General features: G+C 41.8%; 1 protein-coding gene across 6 annotated transcripts in view; it reads left to right on the top strand.

Moving 5' to 3' along the window:
• Positions 1-16037, top strand: part of VPS13C (vacuolar protein sorting 13 homolog C) — a 773393-nt gene that overhangs the window by 520575 nt on the left and 236781 nt on the right. For all 6 annotated transcript variants that reach the window (XM_056572804.1, XM_056572802.1, XM_056572807.1 and 3 more), the window contains 2 exons: positions 13533-13837; positions 15365-15512. In XM_056572804.1, the coding sequence (XP_056428779.1) occupies positions 13533-13837; positions 15365-15512 (453 nt within the window). The remainder of the gene's footprint in view (positions 1-13532; positions 13838-15364; positions 15513-16037) is intronic.

Genomic DNA, 16037 nt, shown 5'->3' with positions numbered 1-16037 from the left:
TGGTCTTTGCCAAGGCAATCCATCCTCTACATGTTTTGTTATGTTAATGTTTGTTTTATGTGGTTTCCTATTTTGTTGTCTTTTCCGTGGTATAACTATAATATATGGTCCGTGTGTTGTGCTCAGTGACACCATGGTAGCCGCATGCTGGCTGGGAGATGCGTGCTACCACCCTATAACTACATATTTGCTACTGATGCATCATTGCTTTAATAGATTTGTGATATGGCTATAACGTTTGCAAGCTTAAATGTGAATGGTTTAAATGCACCGCATAGAAGGGCATATTTATGGAAAGAAGCTCAGAATTTAAATTGTGATGTTCTAAGTATTCAAGAGACCCATCTCTTAGATAAAGATGCTTTCCGTATACACCACCCATTGTACCCTCACATTTTCCACTCTCATTTTAGTTCCAAATCCCGGGGAGTCCTGATTGCAGTCAGGAACACCGTGGCATTCACCTTGCAAGAAGTTGTGTCGGACCGGAGGGGTAGGTATGTGATCCTTAAGTGCACCATCAATGCCGCTCGCTACACCACTGTCTCCCTTTATGCCCCTAACTCGGGTCAACTGAATTTCCTGAAACGCCTGTTAAAAATTGTTGGGGGTTCAGCCTGGGGATCTCTAGTCATTAATTGGGACTTTAACATTGTCTCCGATCCTCACCTGGACTCTACCTCTCCTTCCCGCTTCTCTTCTGCTTCTTTATCTTCTTTGCTTTCTGCTATGGACCTTTATGATATATGGCGCATACATCACCCGTCCGAAAGGGAATATACTTTCCACTCGGGGGTTCACAACACGTATTCCCGAATAGATTTATTTCTGGTGGGCAGATCCCTTTTAGATCTTGCTCAGCAATCAGAAATTGAACCTATAAAATGGTCGGACCACGCAGCTATTGTTCTAAAACTTAGAGATAGTGCAGTTTCCCCCCCCGGCTTATGCTTGGCGCAATAACCCCTACTTATGGTCTCATGCGCAATTTGGTGAATGCCTCAAAAATGACATCAAGTAATACTTCACTCAAAATGAGGGTTCAGTTTCGGATCCTATTTTGCTGTGGAATTGCCACAAAGCGGTCATAAGGGGTTCTTGCATTAAGTACTGTTCGATCTTGAAAAAACAGAGAATACAGACTATGAATGATTTACTAGCCCAATTGAAACAAGCGGAATCTGTCAATCAGACGGATCCCTCCCAGTTGCACGCGGAGGAGGTTGCTGCCTTACGCCGTAGCCTTCGCTGCCTCTTACTAACATCTTATGAAAAATCATATAGAAAATTACAGGCCAAATATTATTCTCAAGATAATAAAGCCGACAAGCTCCTAGCGAACCGTTTAAAGCAACGTCAAGCTAAATCCCGGATACCGTACTTGTTACATCCTGTCACTAATACTAAACTTTATACACCTACAGACATTGCCAATGGGTTTAGTTGTTTTTACACACACTTGTATAGCCTACAGGAATCCATTCCTACCCCCCCTGAACTGTCCACTTCTATACAATCCTATCTCTCTAACCTTAGCCTTCCTACTTTATCCCCAATACAACTAGAATCTCTCAATCAGGATATCACACTTTCGGAGATTGTACAAATTATCAAATCCCTCCCTAGAGGCAAGGCACCTAATTTGATGCATCATATTACAAGGCATTTAGTGATGTTTTGTCCCCGCACCTTCTTGGATTCTGCCGCACAGCGACCCGCACTGGCAGGTTCCCACTGGAGAATCTGCAAGCGGTTGTTACCACCCTGCCAAAGCCGGGAAAGACACAAGACAGGCCTAAAAATTTTAGACCTATATCTCTATTGAACCAGGACATAAAAATCTATGCAAAGCTACTGGCTTGCCGCCTTTCCCTGGTTTTGCCCTCCTTGGTTCATATTGACCAGTCGGGGTTTGTTGCTGGGCGACAGGGCTCGGACAATACTAGGAGACTCTTACATATACTGCATCACCTGGAACATGCCTCTATCCCGTCGGTGCTCCTCGCCTTGGATGCAGAGAAGGCGTTTGACCGACTTCGTTGGTCGTTCGCCTTCTCGGTCCTAGCTCACATGGGATTTTCGGGTGGTATTCTCGCGGCCCTGACCTCTTTATACTCACAACCTACAGCGGCAGTGTTGGCTAATGGCTCGCTCTCGAAGCCATTTTCGATCACTAACGGTTCCCGGCAGGGGTGTCCTCTATCTCCATTGATATACATCTTGTCTATGGAACCATTGGCCCAATCTATTAGACAGGATGCTAGAGTGTCAGGAGTCACAATTGGTCGTAGTGAGCACACCATAGCCCTATATGCTGATGACGTCATCCTATCTCTTACCGACCCAGTGACATCGCTTCCAGCAGTAATGCATAACATAGCCAAATATGGTGCTCTGTCATATTATCACCTTAATGATACAAAGACCCAGGCCCTCCCCATCAACCTCACTCCCGCAATATCACAACAATTACAATTGACTTACTCATTCGACTGGCGCACAACTAGCATCCAATATCTGGGTGTCCAGCTTTCCTTCCCTTTTAAGCTACTCTATCCACATAACTATGAACGACTTCTAACGGACATTCAAGCAGACATATCTCGCCTAGGACAATCAGAAATCTCTTGGGTGGGAAGGGTGGCAACCTTTAAGATGTTCCTCTTACCTAAATTTCTCTATCTCTTCCGAACACTTCCCATCTCGCTCCCTGCCACATTCTTTCTCAAAGCACAAAAGGCACTCTCCTCCTTCATATGGGCGGGCAAGAGACCCAGGCTGGCTCCACACATACTGTCCAGATCTAGAATTGTTGGAGGCTTAGGCTCTCCAAATATACGCTACTATTATATAGCTACCCTAGTATCGGGGTTGCGGCATTGGTGGTGCATATCGCGGACTCTCCCCTGGCTAGACGTAGAGAGCCACTCAGTGGCGCCTTTTTTACTTAAGGATGTTTTATACGCTCCCTTTTGGTCATCTCCACCCCCGAAATTGTCTAATCCTATCGTTAAAGCTTCTTACGTAGCATGGACTTTTTTTATCACGCATATGGCTAAACCAGTTAGACTGTCCCTAGCGGACGTCCCACTCACTTTTTTGCAAGCCCTTATTCCAAATATAGACACATCATCTTGTTTCCACAGGGGCATCAATCACGTTACCCACATCTATGATAAGGGCATATTATTGCCATTTTCTGACATAGCCGCTAAATTTAACCTACCCAAACAAGATTTCTATAAATTTTTGCAAATTAGACATTGTTTGCAAGGCCTTACTCCATCTCCAGGGGAAATGGACGGTGCGGCACTTGGCCTACTCACGTCCACACAAAAAGGTTTGAAACCATTTTACTCCGCTCTTATGCATAATCATAGTGACATTAAACCCTATCCCCTGAGGTTATGGGAAAGAGAGTTACAGATGTCTTTTCCATTGATAACTTGGCGACTAGCCTTCAAACATATACATAATGCTTTTCAATGTTCTACGCACATAGAGTCTGCAATGAAATCTATCTTACGGTGGTACTATACACCTGATAAATTAGCTCTGATCTATACGGACGTATCGGACAGGTGCTGGAGGGGGTGTGGGAACAGAGGCACACTTTATCACATCCTTTGGGAGTGCCCTATTATCCAGCCCTTTTGGTCCTCGTGTGCAAAGATAGTGAAGGAAGTTCTAGGCCACAATGTTCAATGGACACCACAATCTGTACTATTATTTCTAGACTTAACCTCTATACCTAAACAACATAGGGACCTCTATTGCATAATTTGTATAATAATTAAGATTACGCTAGTAAGTCGCTGGAAGTCAGCCGATGTCCCTTCTATTGAATCTCTGATAGCAAAAATCAACACCACCTACTCCTTTGAAAAGATCATTGCCCTTGGTTCGGGAGGTTTTCGTGCTTTTACTAGTAGGTGGGAGAGGTGGAAACAGTCTCCCCATTGTGTAGACATATAGTGGGAAATAGTCTGTACGGATGATCGGGCTCCCTTCATACTGTCACCCCCCCCAGAATCATCCCTGCCGACTTAGCTGTTCTACGTATTGAGCACTTATAAAAACCGTTCACATGCAGCATTGACCTTGTGGTCATTCATTTTATAACATTGCTGTCACTCTCTGAGCACTGACTACATTTGTTCATTCTACCAGTATACTAGTAGTTTAAATGACCATTCTTGCTTTTAATCTTACTAATTGGAATATAGCTATATACCACTGTCAATGTTTTCTTGGTTTAGTTGTAACTGTTGATTGTAAAACATTGTACATGTACGTATGTTTGGAGCTTTATATGAGCTCTGTTTCATTGCATCATTTGATGCTGCTGCTTATTATGTTCTGAAAAAATCTTAATAAAAACCATTTTGACAAAAAAAAAAAAAGCAGCAATTTTGGACTGTTTTTTATTCTTTATTTTATTTTTATTTTTTTACGTTCACCGTACCGTATGATTAAAATTATCTTTTAATAGTTCGGATATTTATGCATGCGGCGATACCAAATATGTATAGAATTTTTTTTATTTTCTTTTACACTTTTTGTGAGTGAAATAGGGAAAATGGGACAATTTACGTTTTTATTGGGGGAGGGGGTTTTTCACATATTTTTTTACCTTTTTTTACACTTTAATAGTCCCCATAGGGGACTATTTATTGCAATCATTCGATTGCTAATACTGTTAGGTGCTATGCATAGGGCATAGCACTGATCAGTATTATCTGTCATCTTCTGCTCTGTTCTGCTCGATCGCAGACCAGAGCAGAAGACCCGTGGAAGGCAGCGGAGGCAGGTGAGGGGACCTCTGTCTGCTGTTCTGGTTGATCGGATCGCCGCGGCAGCGCTGCGGGCGATTCGATCATCCATTTTAGTGTCCGCAATGCTGCAGATGCCGTGATCTGTATTGATCAGGGCATCTGAGGGGTTAATGGCGGGCATCCGTGCGATCGCGAATGTCGGCCATTAACGGCGGGTCCCTGGCTTCTATCAGCAGTTGGGACCTGCCGCGCATGATCCGGGCATCGCTCCGATGCTCGTGGTTATGTATAGGAACGTAAATGTATGTCCTGGTGCGTTAAGTACCACCTCACCAAGACGTACATTTACATCCTGCGTCGTTAAGGGGTTAATAGACAGATCGCAACAGGTGTCAGAAGTTACACTCGCTGCTATCTGTCTGTTAATGCAGGTACTACAGCTCCCAGCATGGAGTAGTAGTACCTGCAGTTAAAGGGGTTCTCCGGTGCTTAGACATCTTATCCTCTATCCAAAGGATAGGGGATAAGATGCCTGATTGCGGGAGTCCCGCTGCTGGGGACCCCCGGGATCTTGCATGCGGCACCCCGTTTGTAATCAGTCCCCTGAGCTATCATGCCCCCTCCCGTAGGCTTGCATTGAGGGGCGGAGAGCGGACCCGGAGCGAACACGCTCTGGGGACTGATTACAAATGGGGTGCCGCGTGCAAGATCCCGGGGGTCCCCAGCGGCGGGACTCCCGCGATTAGGCATTTTATCCCCTATCCTTTGGATAGGGGATAAGATGTCTAAGCACCGGAGAACCCCTTTAAGAACAGATCACAGCGGCTATCACTCCTGACACCTGATGCGATTGTCCTATCTATTGCAGAGACGTGGAGCGGCTCTCTACTGCGCTCGCATCTCTGCACTATACTCCGGCCGGCCAGTGATATGAATAGAACCTCACTCATTCATATTTCCCTCTGAGATCGGTGATTGGCTGCAACCATCCGGGCAATCCCCACTCTGGGCGGAAAATATGAATGAGTGATGTTCTATTCACATCACTGGCCGAAGTACAGATCAGAGATGCGTGCGCTGTATAGAGCTGCTCCGCATCTCTGCTATATTATGGACGATTGCATCAGGTGTCACGACTGACACCCGGGGTGATATGTCTATTAGTGTAGGTACTACTACTCCCATCATGGAACAGTGTGTTCCATGCTGGGAGTAACCTACAAAATGTAAAAAATAGAAAAATAAAAGTGAAACATACGCACTATTAAAAATTAATTACAATTTCGTTATAAAAAATATAAATTACGTCAAATGCATTTTTTCTTTTTGGTACCCAACAAATTTTGGGTACCAAAAAACCCGCCAAAGGGGCCAAAAATACCTGGCAGTCAGCTGTTTCCCCTGCATGTTGTCTCTCTCCAAAAGCTCAATGGTGCTCCTTCTCTTCTGAGCATTGTAGTTTGCCCGCAAAACACATGGGGTATTTCCATACTCAGAAGAAATGGGGTTACAAATTTTGGGGACAATTTTCTCCTATAACCTCTTGTATAAATGGTAAATTTGGAAAAAAAGAAAACTGCATTTTAGCGGGAAAAAAAATGTACACATCCGACTTTAACGAAAAGTCGTCAAACACCTGTGGGTTGTTAAGGCTCACTGTACCCCTTGTACATGCCTTGAGGGGTGTAGTTTCCAAAACAGTATTCCATGTTTTGTTTTGTTTTGCTGTTATGGCACCACAGGGGCTTCCTAAATGGGACATGCCCCCTGAAAACCATTTCCGCAAAATTCACTCTCCAAAATCATATTGTCGCTCCTTCTCTTCTGAGCCCTCTAGTGCACCCACAGAGAACTTTATGTTCACTTATGAGGTATTTCCTTACTCAAGAGAAATTGGGTTACACATTTTGGGGGGCATTTTCTCCTTTTACCCCTTCAAAATTCAAAAACTGGGTCTACGAAAACATGTTAGTGTAAAAAATGGAGATTTTGAATTTTCTCCTTCATTTTGCTTCTATTCCTGTGAAACACCTAAAGGCTTAACAAACATTCTGAATATCTTTTCTATACTTTGAGGGGTGCAGTTTATATAATGGAATCATTTATGTGGTATTTCTAATATGAGGACCCCTCTAATCCACTACAAAACTGAACTGGTCCCTGAAAAATTCAGATTTAGAAAATTTGGTGAAAAATTGGAAAATTGATGCTGAACGTTGAAGCCCTCTGATGTCTTCCAAAAGTAAAAACATGTCAAGTTTATGATGCCAACATAAAGTAGACATATTGTATATGTGAATGTATAATTTATTTGGTATGTCTGTTTTCCTCACAGGCAGAGAGCTTTAACCCCTTCCCGCAGAATGTCATATATAAACGCCGGGTTGTGCAGTGCGTTCGCGCATCCCGGCGTTTATAAATGACATTCAATTAACCCGGCAGAAGTCCCGCTGTTTCCAGCAGGGGACAACTTCTGCTTCACCCCCAGGACCATCCATTGATGGTCCTGGTCAGCGATCACTGTGATTGGTCCCTGTGGACCAATCACAGTGATCTGGGGTGAAAGTTCAGATCCCCGCGGGGACCTGCGGCATAGGAGGGGAACATCAGGGGACCGGCGGACTTACCTGGCGGGACCGAGGAGCAGCGGCAGGACCAGCCACGTGGACGAGCAGCGACGGGACCGGCAGGTAAGTATGTAGTCCTCAGAGGCAGCAGTGAAGATCTTCACTGCTGCTTCTAGGAGTCTGAAAACTACAACTCCCAGCATGCCTAGACAGCCTTTGGCTGTCTGGGCATGCTGGGAGTTGTAGTTTTGCAACATCTGGAGGGCCCCAGTTTGGAGACCATTGTATAATGGTCTCCAATCTGTGCTCTTCCAGCTGTTGCAAAACTACAACTCCCAGTATGCACTGACTGTCCAGGCATGCTGGGAGTTTTAGTTCAGCAACATCTGGCCCTTCAGATGTTGCCGAACTACAACTCCCAGCATGCCCTTCAGCTGTCTGGGCATGCTGGGAGTTGTAGTTTTGCAACAACTGAAGACACACTGGTTGGGAAACATTGTCTGTTTCTAACTCAGTGTTTCCTAACCTGTGGGCCTCCAGCTGTTGCAAAACTATAACTCCCAGCATGCACTAACAGACCATGCATGCTGGGAGTTGTGGTTTTGCAACAGCTGGTGCACCCCCCCCCCCCCCTGTGAATGTACAGGGTACATTCACATGGGCGAGGCTTTTACAGTGGGTTTCTCGCATTTTGAGATGCAGCAAATTTTGTGCCGGGAAACTCGCTGTAATCCCCCGCCCATGTGACTGTACCCTAAAAACACTACACTACACTAACACAAAATAAAATAAAAAGTTAAAAACACTACATATACACATACCCCTACACAGCCCCCCTCCCCCAATAAGAACGTCCGGTACGCCACTGTTTCCAAAGCAGAGCCTCCAGCTGTTGAAAAACAACAACTCCCAGTATTGCCGGACAGCCGTTGACTGTCCACGCATGCTGGGAGTTTTGCAACAGCTGGAGGCACCCTGTTTGGGAATCACTTGCCTAGAATACCCCTATGTCCACCCCTATTCAAATCCCTAATCTAGGCCTCAAATGCGCACGGCGCTCTCACTTTGGAGCCCTGTCGTATTTCAAGGCAACAGTTTAGGGCGACATATGGGGTATCGCCGTACTCGGGAGAAATTACGTTATAAGGTTTGGGGGGCTTTTTCTTCTTTAACCCTTCATGAAAAGGAAATGTTGGGGTCTACACCAGAATGTTAGTGTAAAAATATTTAATTTTTTACACTAACATGCTGATGTTGCCCTATACTTTACATTTTCACAAGAGGTAAAAGGGAAAAAAGCCCCCCAAAATTTGAAACGCAATTTTCCCGACTACAGAGATACCCCATATGTGAGCGCAAAGTGCTCTGGGGGCGCACAAGGCCCAGAAGGGAGAGCGCACCATGTACATTTGAGGTTATTTGCACAGGGGTGGCTGATTGTTACAGCGGTTTTGACAAACGCAAAAAAAACAAAACCCCACATGTGACCCCATTTCGGAAACGACACCCCTCACGGAATGTAATGAGGGGTGCAGTGAGAATTTACCCCCCACAGGTGTCTGACGGATCTTTGGAACAGTGGTCCGTGAAAATGAAAACTTGTACAACCCACTGTTCCAAAGATCTATCAGACACCAGTGGGGGGCAAATGCTCACTGTACCCCTTGTTACGTTCCTCAAGGGGTCTCGTTTCCAAAATGGTATGCCATGTGGGGTTATTTTGCTGTCCTGGCACCATAGGGGCTTCCTAAATGCGATATACCCCCCGAGCAAAATTTGCTCTCAAAAAGCCAAATATGACTCCTTCTCTTCTGAGCATTGTAGTTCGCCCATAGTGCACTTCAAGTCAACTTATGGGGTACCTCCATACTCAGAAGAGAAGGGGTTACAAATATTGGGGGGTATTTCCTGCTATTAACCCTTGCAAAAATGTGAAATTTGGGGGGAAACACACATTTTAGTGGAAATTTTTTTTTTTTTTTTACATATGCAAAAGTCGTGAAACACCTGTGGGGTAATAAGGCTCACTTTATTCCTTATTACATTCCTCAAGGGGTCTAGTTTCCAAAATGGTATGCCATGTGTTTTTTTTTGCTGTTCTGGCACCATAGGGGCTTCCTAAATGAGACATGCCCCCCGAGCAAAATTTGCTCTCAAAAAGCCAAATATGACTCCTTCTCTTCTGAGCATTGTAGTTCTCCCATAGTGCACTTCAGGTCAACTTATGGGGTACCTCCATACTCAGAAGAGAAGGGGTTACAAATATTGGGGGGTATTTTCTGCTATTAACCCTTGGAAAAATGTGAAATTTGGGGGGAAACACACATTTTAGTGAAAAAAAATAAAAAAATTTTTACATATGCAAAAGTCGTGAAACACCTGTGGGGTATTAAGGCTCACTTTATTCCTTGTTATGTTCCTCAAGGGGTCTAGTTTCCAAAATGGTATGCCATGTGAGGGTTTTTTGCTGTTCTGGCACCATAGGGGCTTCCTAAATGCAACATGCCCCCCAAAAACCATTTCAGAAAAACGTACTTTCCAAAATCCCCTTGTCGCTCTTTCCCTTCTGAGCCCTCTACTGCGCCCGCCGAACACTTTACATAGACATATGAGGTATGTGCTTACTCAAGAGAAATTGGGCTACAAATATAAGTATACATTTTCTCCTTTTACCCCTTGTAAAAATTCAAAAATTGGGTCTACAAGAACATGCGAGTGTAAAAAATGAAGATTGTGAATTTTCTCCTTCACTTTGCTTCTATTCCTGTGAAACACCTAAAGGGTTAAAATGATGACTGAATGTCATTTTGAATACTTTGGGGGGTGCAGTTTTTATAATGGGGTCTTTTGTGGGGTATTTCTAATATGAAGACCCTTCAAATCCACTACAAACCTGAACTGGTCCCTGAAAAATAGTGAGTTTGAAAATTTTGTGAAAAATTGGAAAATTGCTGCTGAACTTTGAAGCCCTCTGGTGTCTTCCAAAAGTAAAAATTCGTCACTTTTATGATGCAGACATAAAGTAGACATATTGTATATGTGAATAAAAAATTTTTTTATTTGTAATATACATTTTCCTTACAAGCAGAGAGCTTCAAAGTTAGAAAAATGCAAAATTTTCAAATTTTTCATCAAATTTTAGGATTTTTCACAAGGAAAGGATGCAAGTTACCATAAAATTTTACCACTAAGTTAAAGTAGAATATGTCACGAAGACAATCTCAGAATCAGAATGATAACTAAAAGCATTCCAGAGTTATTAATGTTTAAAGTGACAGAGGTCAGATGTGCAAAAAACGCTCTGGTCCTTAAGGCCAAAATGGGCTTGGTCCTGAAGGGGTTAAAGTTGGAAAAATGCAACATTTTCAAATTTTTCATGAGAATTTAGATTTTTTCACCAAGAAATGATGCAAGCATTGATGAAAATTTACCAGTAACATAAAGTAGAATATGTCAAGAAAAAACAATCTCTGAATCAAATTCATAAGTAAAAGCATCCCAGAGTTATTAATGCTTAAAGTGACAGTGGTCAGATGTGCAAAAAATGCTCTGGTCTTTAAGGGGTTAAGTTTCTTTTGTAATATATATTTTATCTTTTTTTTTATATATATATATTTATATATATATATATATATATATATTGAAATAATAAGTCAAGGGGAGCACCGTGCACCAGGATTCCAGATCCGCCCGGGTGCCAAGCTTCGGGAACCGACCAACTCCCAAGTAATATGTAGAATCAAGTAGAAGCGGCACACCAGTATACCAATGAAAGCGTGGGTTTATTCACACATCTGTGCAGAAAAGTCTCTCTCTCTCTCTCTCTCTCTCTCTCTCTCTCTCTCTCTCTCTCTCTCTCTCTCTCTCTCTCTCTCTCTCTCTCTCTCTCTCTCATATATTATTTTTTATTGTCACTTTATGGGACTTGAAGCTGCAATCGTATGATCTGTTGCATAGCAACCATTTGAACCCTACAATTGCACCCTATCCCATCACCCCTGTAGATGCAGTGGTCGCACTGGACCGCAGTATCTAAAGGGTTTACTGCAAGATGCTGACAGTTGTGGCTTTAGCGTGGCTGTGTATGACAGCCTGCTACCACCACAACCGTTCTTTAGTGTGCGCATAAGCGATGTCTGTCACAGAGTGTTAACTACCTTACTATCGTGTGTGTATATATATGCCATAGAGTGGAAAGGGAGTTTATGAGCTCTGGTAATATAAAAGCTGAGATGTAAATGGTTGCGAAACCAGACAATTTTGATTTCAGGCACATTGAGAAGTCTGGGCTAATATTTTCATATGCCGATATAAAAAAAGAGTCTTTTTAGATTTCTTGTATTGTATATTCTATATTGTCTACAAAAATGTACATATTTTAATAGTGAGTGAGTAATACAGACTAAGAAGATACAGTAGGCATTACAATTTTACAATGGACGACATTTATTATTCTGAGGACTTTTTCTATCATTCCAGCGCTAGCTGTAGTGCCAAAGTCCTTTTACTGCAGTACCAGACAAAGCGATGTCCATAAACAATTGTGTGCATATGTCTGGTGTTGCATCTAAACCCAGTTAAGTGAACAGTGTGGAATGTGGTTGACCTGCTCTAGTAAACTCTTTTTGCTTCTTCATTTTGCTGGTGTGTAATGGTCATAAGGATAGGCTGTCAATGTAATATATTGGACCAAACTCTTCTAAGATGGCGATCGATTGTTCCATTTTAGCACTGCAGACTTAATACTTTTTTTTTTTATACTTGTCTCAACATGCACGGAATCCCCACTAAGCTTCCTGGTCCCCTGTTCCTTTCAGGCGGGCAGTGTCAGAGGATAGTTTAGCAGATGTGCCTTGTGTGTAGTGCCTGAGCGAGACACATAGGGGAGATTAATAATTTATACTTTTTATTTTTGCAACTATTTTAGTTGCTATTTGGATCACTTGCATGTATTGCAATGTTAGTGGGGCATTTTATCATGGTCTGCCATTTTGAACCATGGGGCTTATTATATTTTGTGAATATGTTACCTACAAATTACAGAATTATGTGATACTTAAAGGTTATCCAGGAATAGAAAAATAAGCACTCTCCTCAGGTTGTATATTGTATTACTTCCGTTCACTTCAGCGTAACTGAGCTGCAGTACCACACTCAAACTGAAGGCAGGTGTGGTGCTGTTTTTTTTAAGAAATCACCTTTACTTTTCTAAATCTGGATAGCCATTTTAACCCTTTCCCGACCCATGACATACTTGTACTTCATGGGTCGGGTCCGCATCATAACCGGAAGATGACTGCTGCTATCAGCAGTTGACATCTGCCGGTAATGACTGACATCGGAGATTGCAACGATGTACATAATTTAACTGGTTAAATACCGTGATCTATACAGATCACGACCTTTAAAGTGTACCTTTAGTCAACAAATATGTTTTATATAATGTGGATAATACCATTATATGTATATTTGCAAAATACATTGGTTAAAAAATGTGTATATTTTTGGGTAAAAAGGTGCTATCCCTGCAGCTATTGTCTGTGTGTCTCTATGAGGATTCCAAATACAGGAAGTGTTGGTAGGACAAGCAGGGCTCTGTGCAGGCTGCTGACTTGTCAATTATTCTGATGTGTGAGCCCGTAGCAAGTCACAGAGCCTCACTGTACAGAGTCCTGTTTGTCCTCAGTGCACAGAGCCCTGCTTACCTACCATCACTTCCTGTATTTGGACTCCTCATAGAGACACACAGGTAATTGCTGCAGGGACAAAAATACACATTTTTTAACCAATGTATATTACAAATATACATATAATTGTATTATCTACATTATATAAAACATTTTTGTTGATGACAGGTACACTTTAAGCATTAAATGCAGCTATTCCCTGGTGTCTAGTGGTCCCATAGTGTATAAATGGAAAGTTCAAATTATCACACTGAAAATAAGCCCTAATACCACTTTGTCAGTCAAAAAAAAGTAAAAGGTAAGTAGGAAAGAAAAATGTGAGCCAGAAAAAGAAATTTGCTTGGTCATGAAGCGGTTAAATTTAGGCTCCCATGTCTAATGTTTTCAAACCTAGGTTGGTGGTACCCAGCATAATTATATTATATCCATAATACTGTAAATAGAGTAAGAATCCTGCTTTTCTAATGTTTTTTTTTTGTGTTCACTTGCTTTCTTTTCTTCAGAATTTTATGAATACATTTCAAACAGCCAAAGAGGCAGTAAGCTCAGCCACTGCTCAGGCTGCAGAAAAAGCAGCGTCTAGCATGAAGGATTTTGCACAGAAAACCTTCCGTCTCTCTATGGACATAAATCTCAAAGCTCCTGTCATCTACATACCTCAGTCTTCTACCTCTACCAATGTTATTGTTGCTGATTTAGGCTTGATAAGAGTCCAGAACACTTTTACTTTAGTTCCTGAAGTCAATGCTCCTCTTCCTCCTGTCATCGATAAAATGGAAATTCAACTGACAGAGCTGAAGTTGTCAAGGTCTGATTTGTTATATCATATTTGTTACATTCAGTGTTGTTCACTGTCTTAAAACCAATAAGATGCTAGATTATTTCATTTCACAGGGAAAATGGATTTTAATATAGATTATATATCTTTTACATATGTTTTAATATAATCACCAGCTGCAAAATGAATTTACCCTCATAATTGTGCTTGCTGGAGGATTAAAGGGATATTCAGGTTTAAGAAAATTGTATTTAAATAAGACTATAATATGTAACTTACTAATCTGATCTTATCCTAAATTGTACTGGCTTCAGTATTGTTTTACTTGATTCACCCCTGAAAGGAAGTTATGTAGTTATTTAATTTTCAATGTGGTATTGTCTACATTTCACTGACTCCTCCATCTTTCCCAAAAACAACACATTATCATCTACTGTTTCGGTAGCTTGGCTGGATCTGGTCTCTGAGTGATGTCTCTGCCTCTGACCAGACCCTCCAGTTCACATCACTATCTTACTGACATATATACAGTGTTCCCTCAAGTTACAATATTAATTGGTTCCAGGATGACCATTGTATGTTGAAACCATTATATTTTGAGACCATAACTCAATGGAAACCTGGTAATTGGTTCTGAAGCCCCCAAAATGTCATCCAGAATAGGAAAAAGTAAGGATTAAAGAAAAATAAGTAGATAACTAATACAGATAAGCAAGTCCCTACATATAAAGAAAGAAAGATCTGTTGGGAGCTGTAAATCACTATCTATGTAGGGAACAGGGTCCTGTACAGTACACGCAATGTCCTAAAAAATTAGCCTGGAGCCGCCCACACCTGCTGTCCAAAGGAGCAGCTAACCCTGGTACAGGTAAAGAGTACAGGACATGTAGTACCTCCCTGTACTGTAGGGGGCACTACCAGACACCAGTCAGTGCTTGCACTTCAGTAATACAGGTGTTTTACCAGTGAAATGCCCATTCTGATTGGTCTGTTCTTCCAGCCATTGACACGATTAACAGATCTGAACTGTCCGTAACATTGTATGTTGAGTCTGGTTTCAAGTTACAATGGTCCAGAAAAGACCATTGTATGTTGAAAATATTGTATGTTGAGGCCATTGTAAGTTGAGGGATCGCCGTACATATAAATCTTTATTAGGAGTTGTGTTTATAGCATGCTGCCTTATGCTGAATCGTGCCACAGACAGAGCAGCAGACGGGGTATGAGTGCAGCAGGTTCTGCAACTTACTGATTGTGCAATAGTCTTCTGTATAATGAGATGTTCTGCAACTGCTCAGCCAGGATGTACAGGACTAAGACCCCTTAGACAAATGTTTTTTGGTGGTTTCAGAGCTGGGGCAGACATGTAAGCAATGCAATATGCTTCTGCTGCATTTTTGTTTTTGTTTACCTGATGTCAGAATACCCCTTTTATACTTTATTTTTACCTTTTCTGCATTTCCTCCTATAAATATAAAATTATTTTGGTGATTTTGTGACCACTTTGCAACAAGAGAGAGGGCTATAAATTGTACATTTCTGAATCCTTTATTGCAGGTCAGTCATTCAAAATGGATCTCCTCAACCAGAACTAGAGCTATTGCAGCCTGTGAATCTGAACGTCTATGTACAGAGAAATCTGTCATCATCTTGGTATTCCCAGATTCCAGCCATTCAGATTGATGGGGACTTAAAGCCTATGCAGGTATAAATACTGGCTCATTTGTTTCCAGTAGAAAAAAGAGAAAAAAATTTAAAAAATGTTAGTTTCCAATACAATATTCCAAGTAGAATTTTCTCGCCATTTTTTGTTTTTCCTGCACACATTCTAAAAATAACTCTTTTATATTTCCATCCACAGACCCATATGAGGGCTTATTTTTTCACATGACCAATTGTACTTTGTAATGACACCTTTTTATTTTACTATAAATTTAAATGAAAACTGCAATGTTGCACATTTTGGAGGGTTTCATTTTAACACTGTACACCTTATGGTAAAATTGACATGTTTTCTTTATTCTGTGGGTCAATACAATTAAAATGATACCCATGATTACATACTTTTCTATTATTGTAGTGATTTTAACCTGTTGGGGACGGAGGGCGTATGGATACGCCCTCGCGTCCCGGTACTTACGTAAGGAGGATGTACCTGTACGCCCTCCACATTTCCAAACACTACCGGGCAGTGATCAGACCAGGGTGACTGCTGATATCTATCAGCAGG

This window comes from Hyla sarda, chromosome 4 (genome assembly GCF_029499605.1).
Source record: "Hyla sarda isolate aHylSar1 chromosome 4, aHylSar1.hap1, whole genome shotgun sequence".
NCBI lineage: Eukaryota > Metazoa > Chordata > Amphibia > Anura > Hylidae > Hyla > Hyla sarda.
The sequence above is the reverse complement of the archived record's forward strand: the minus strand, read 5'-3'. Positions and strand labels throughout refer to the sequence as shown.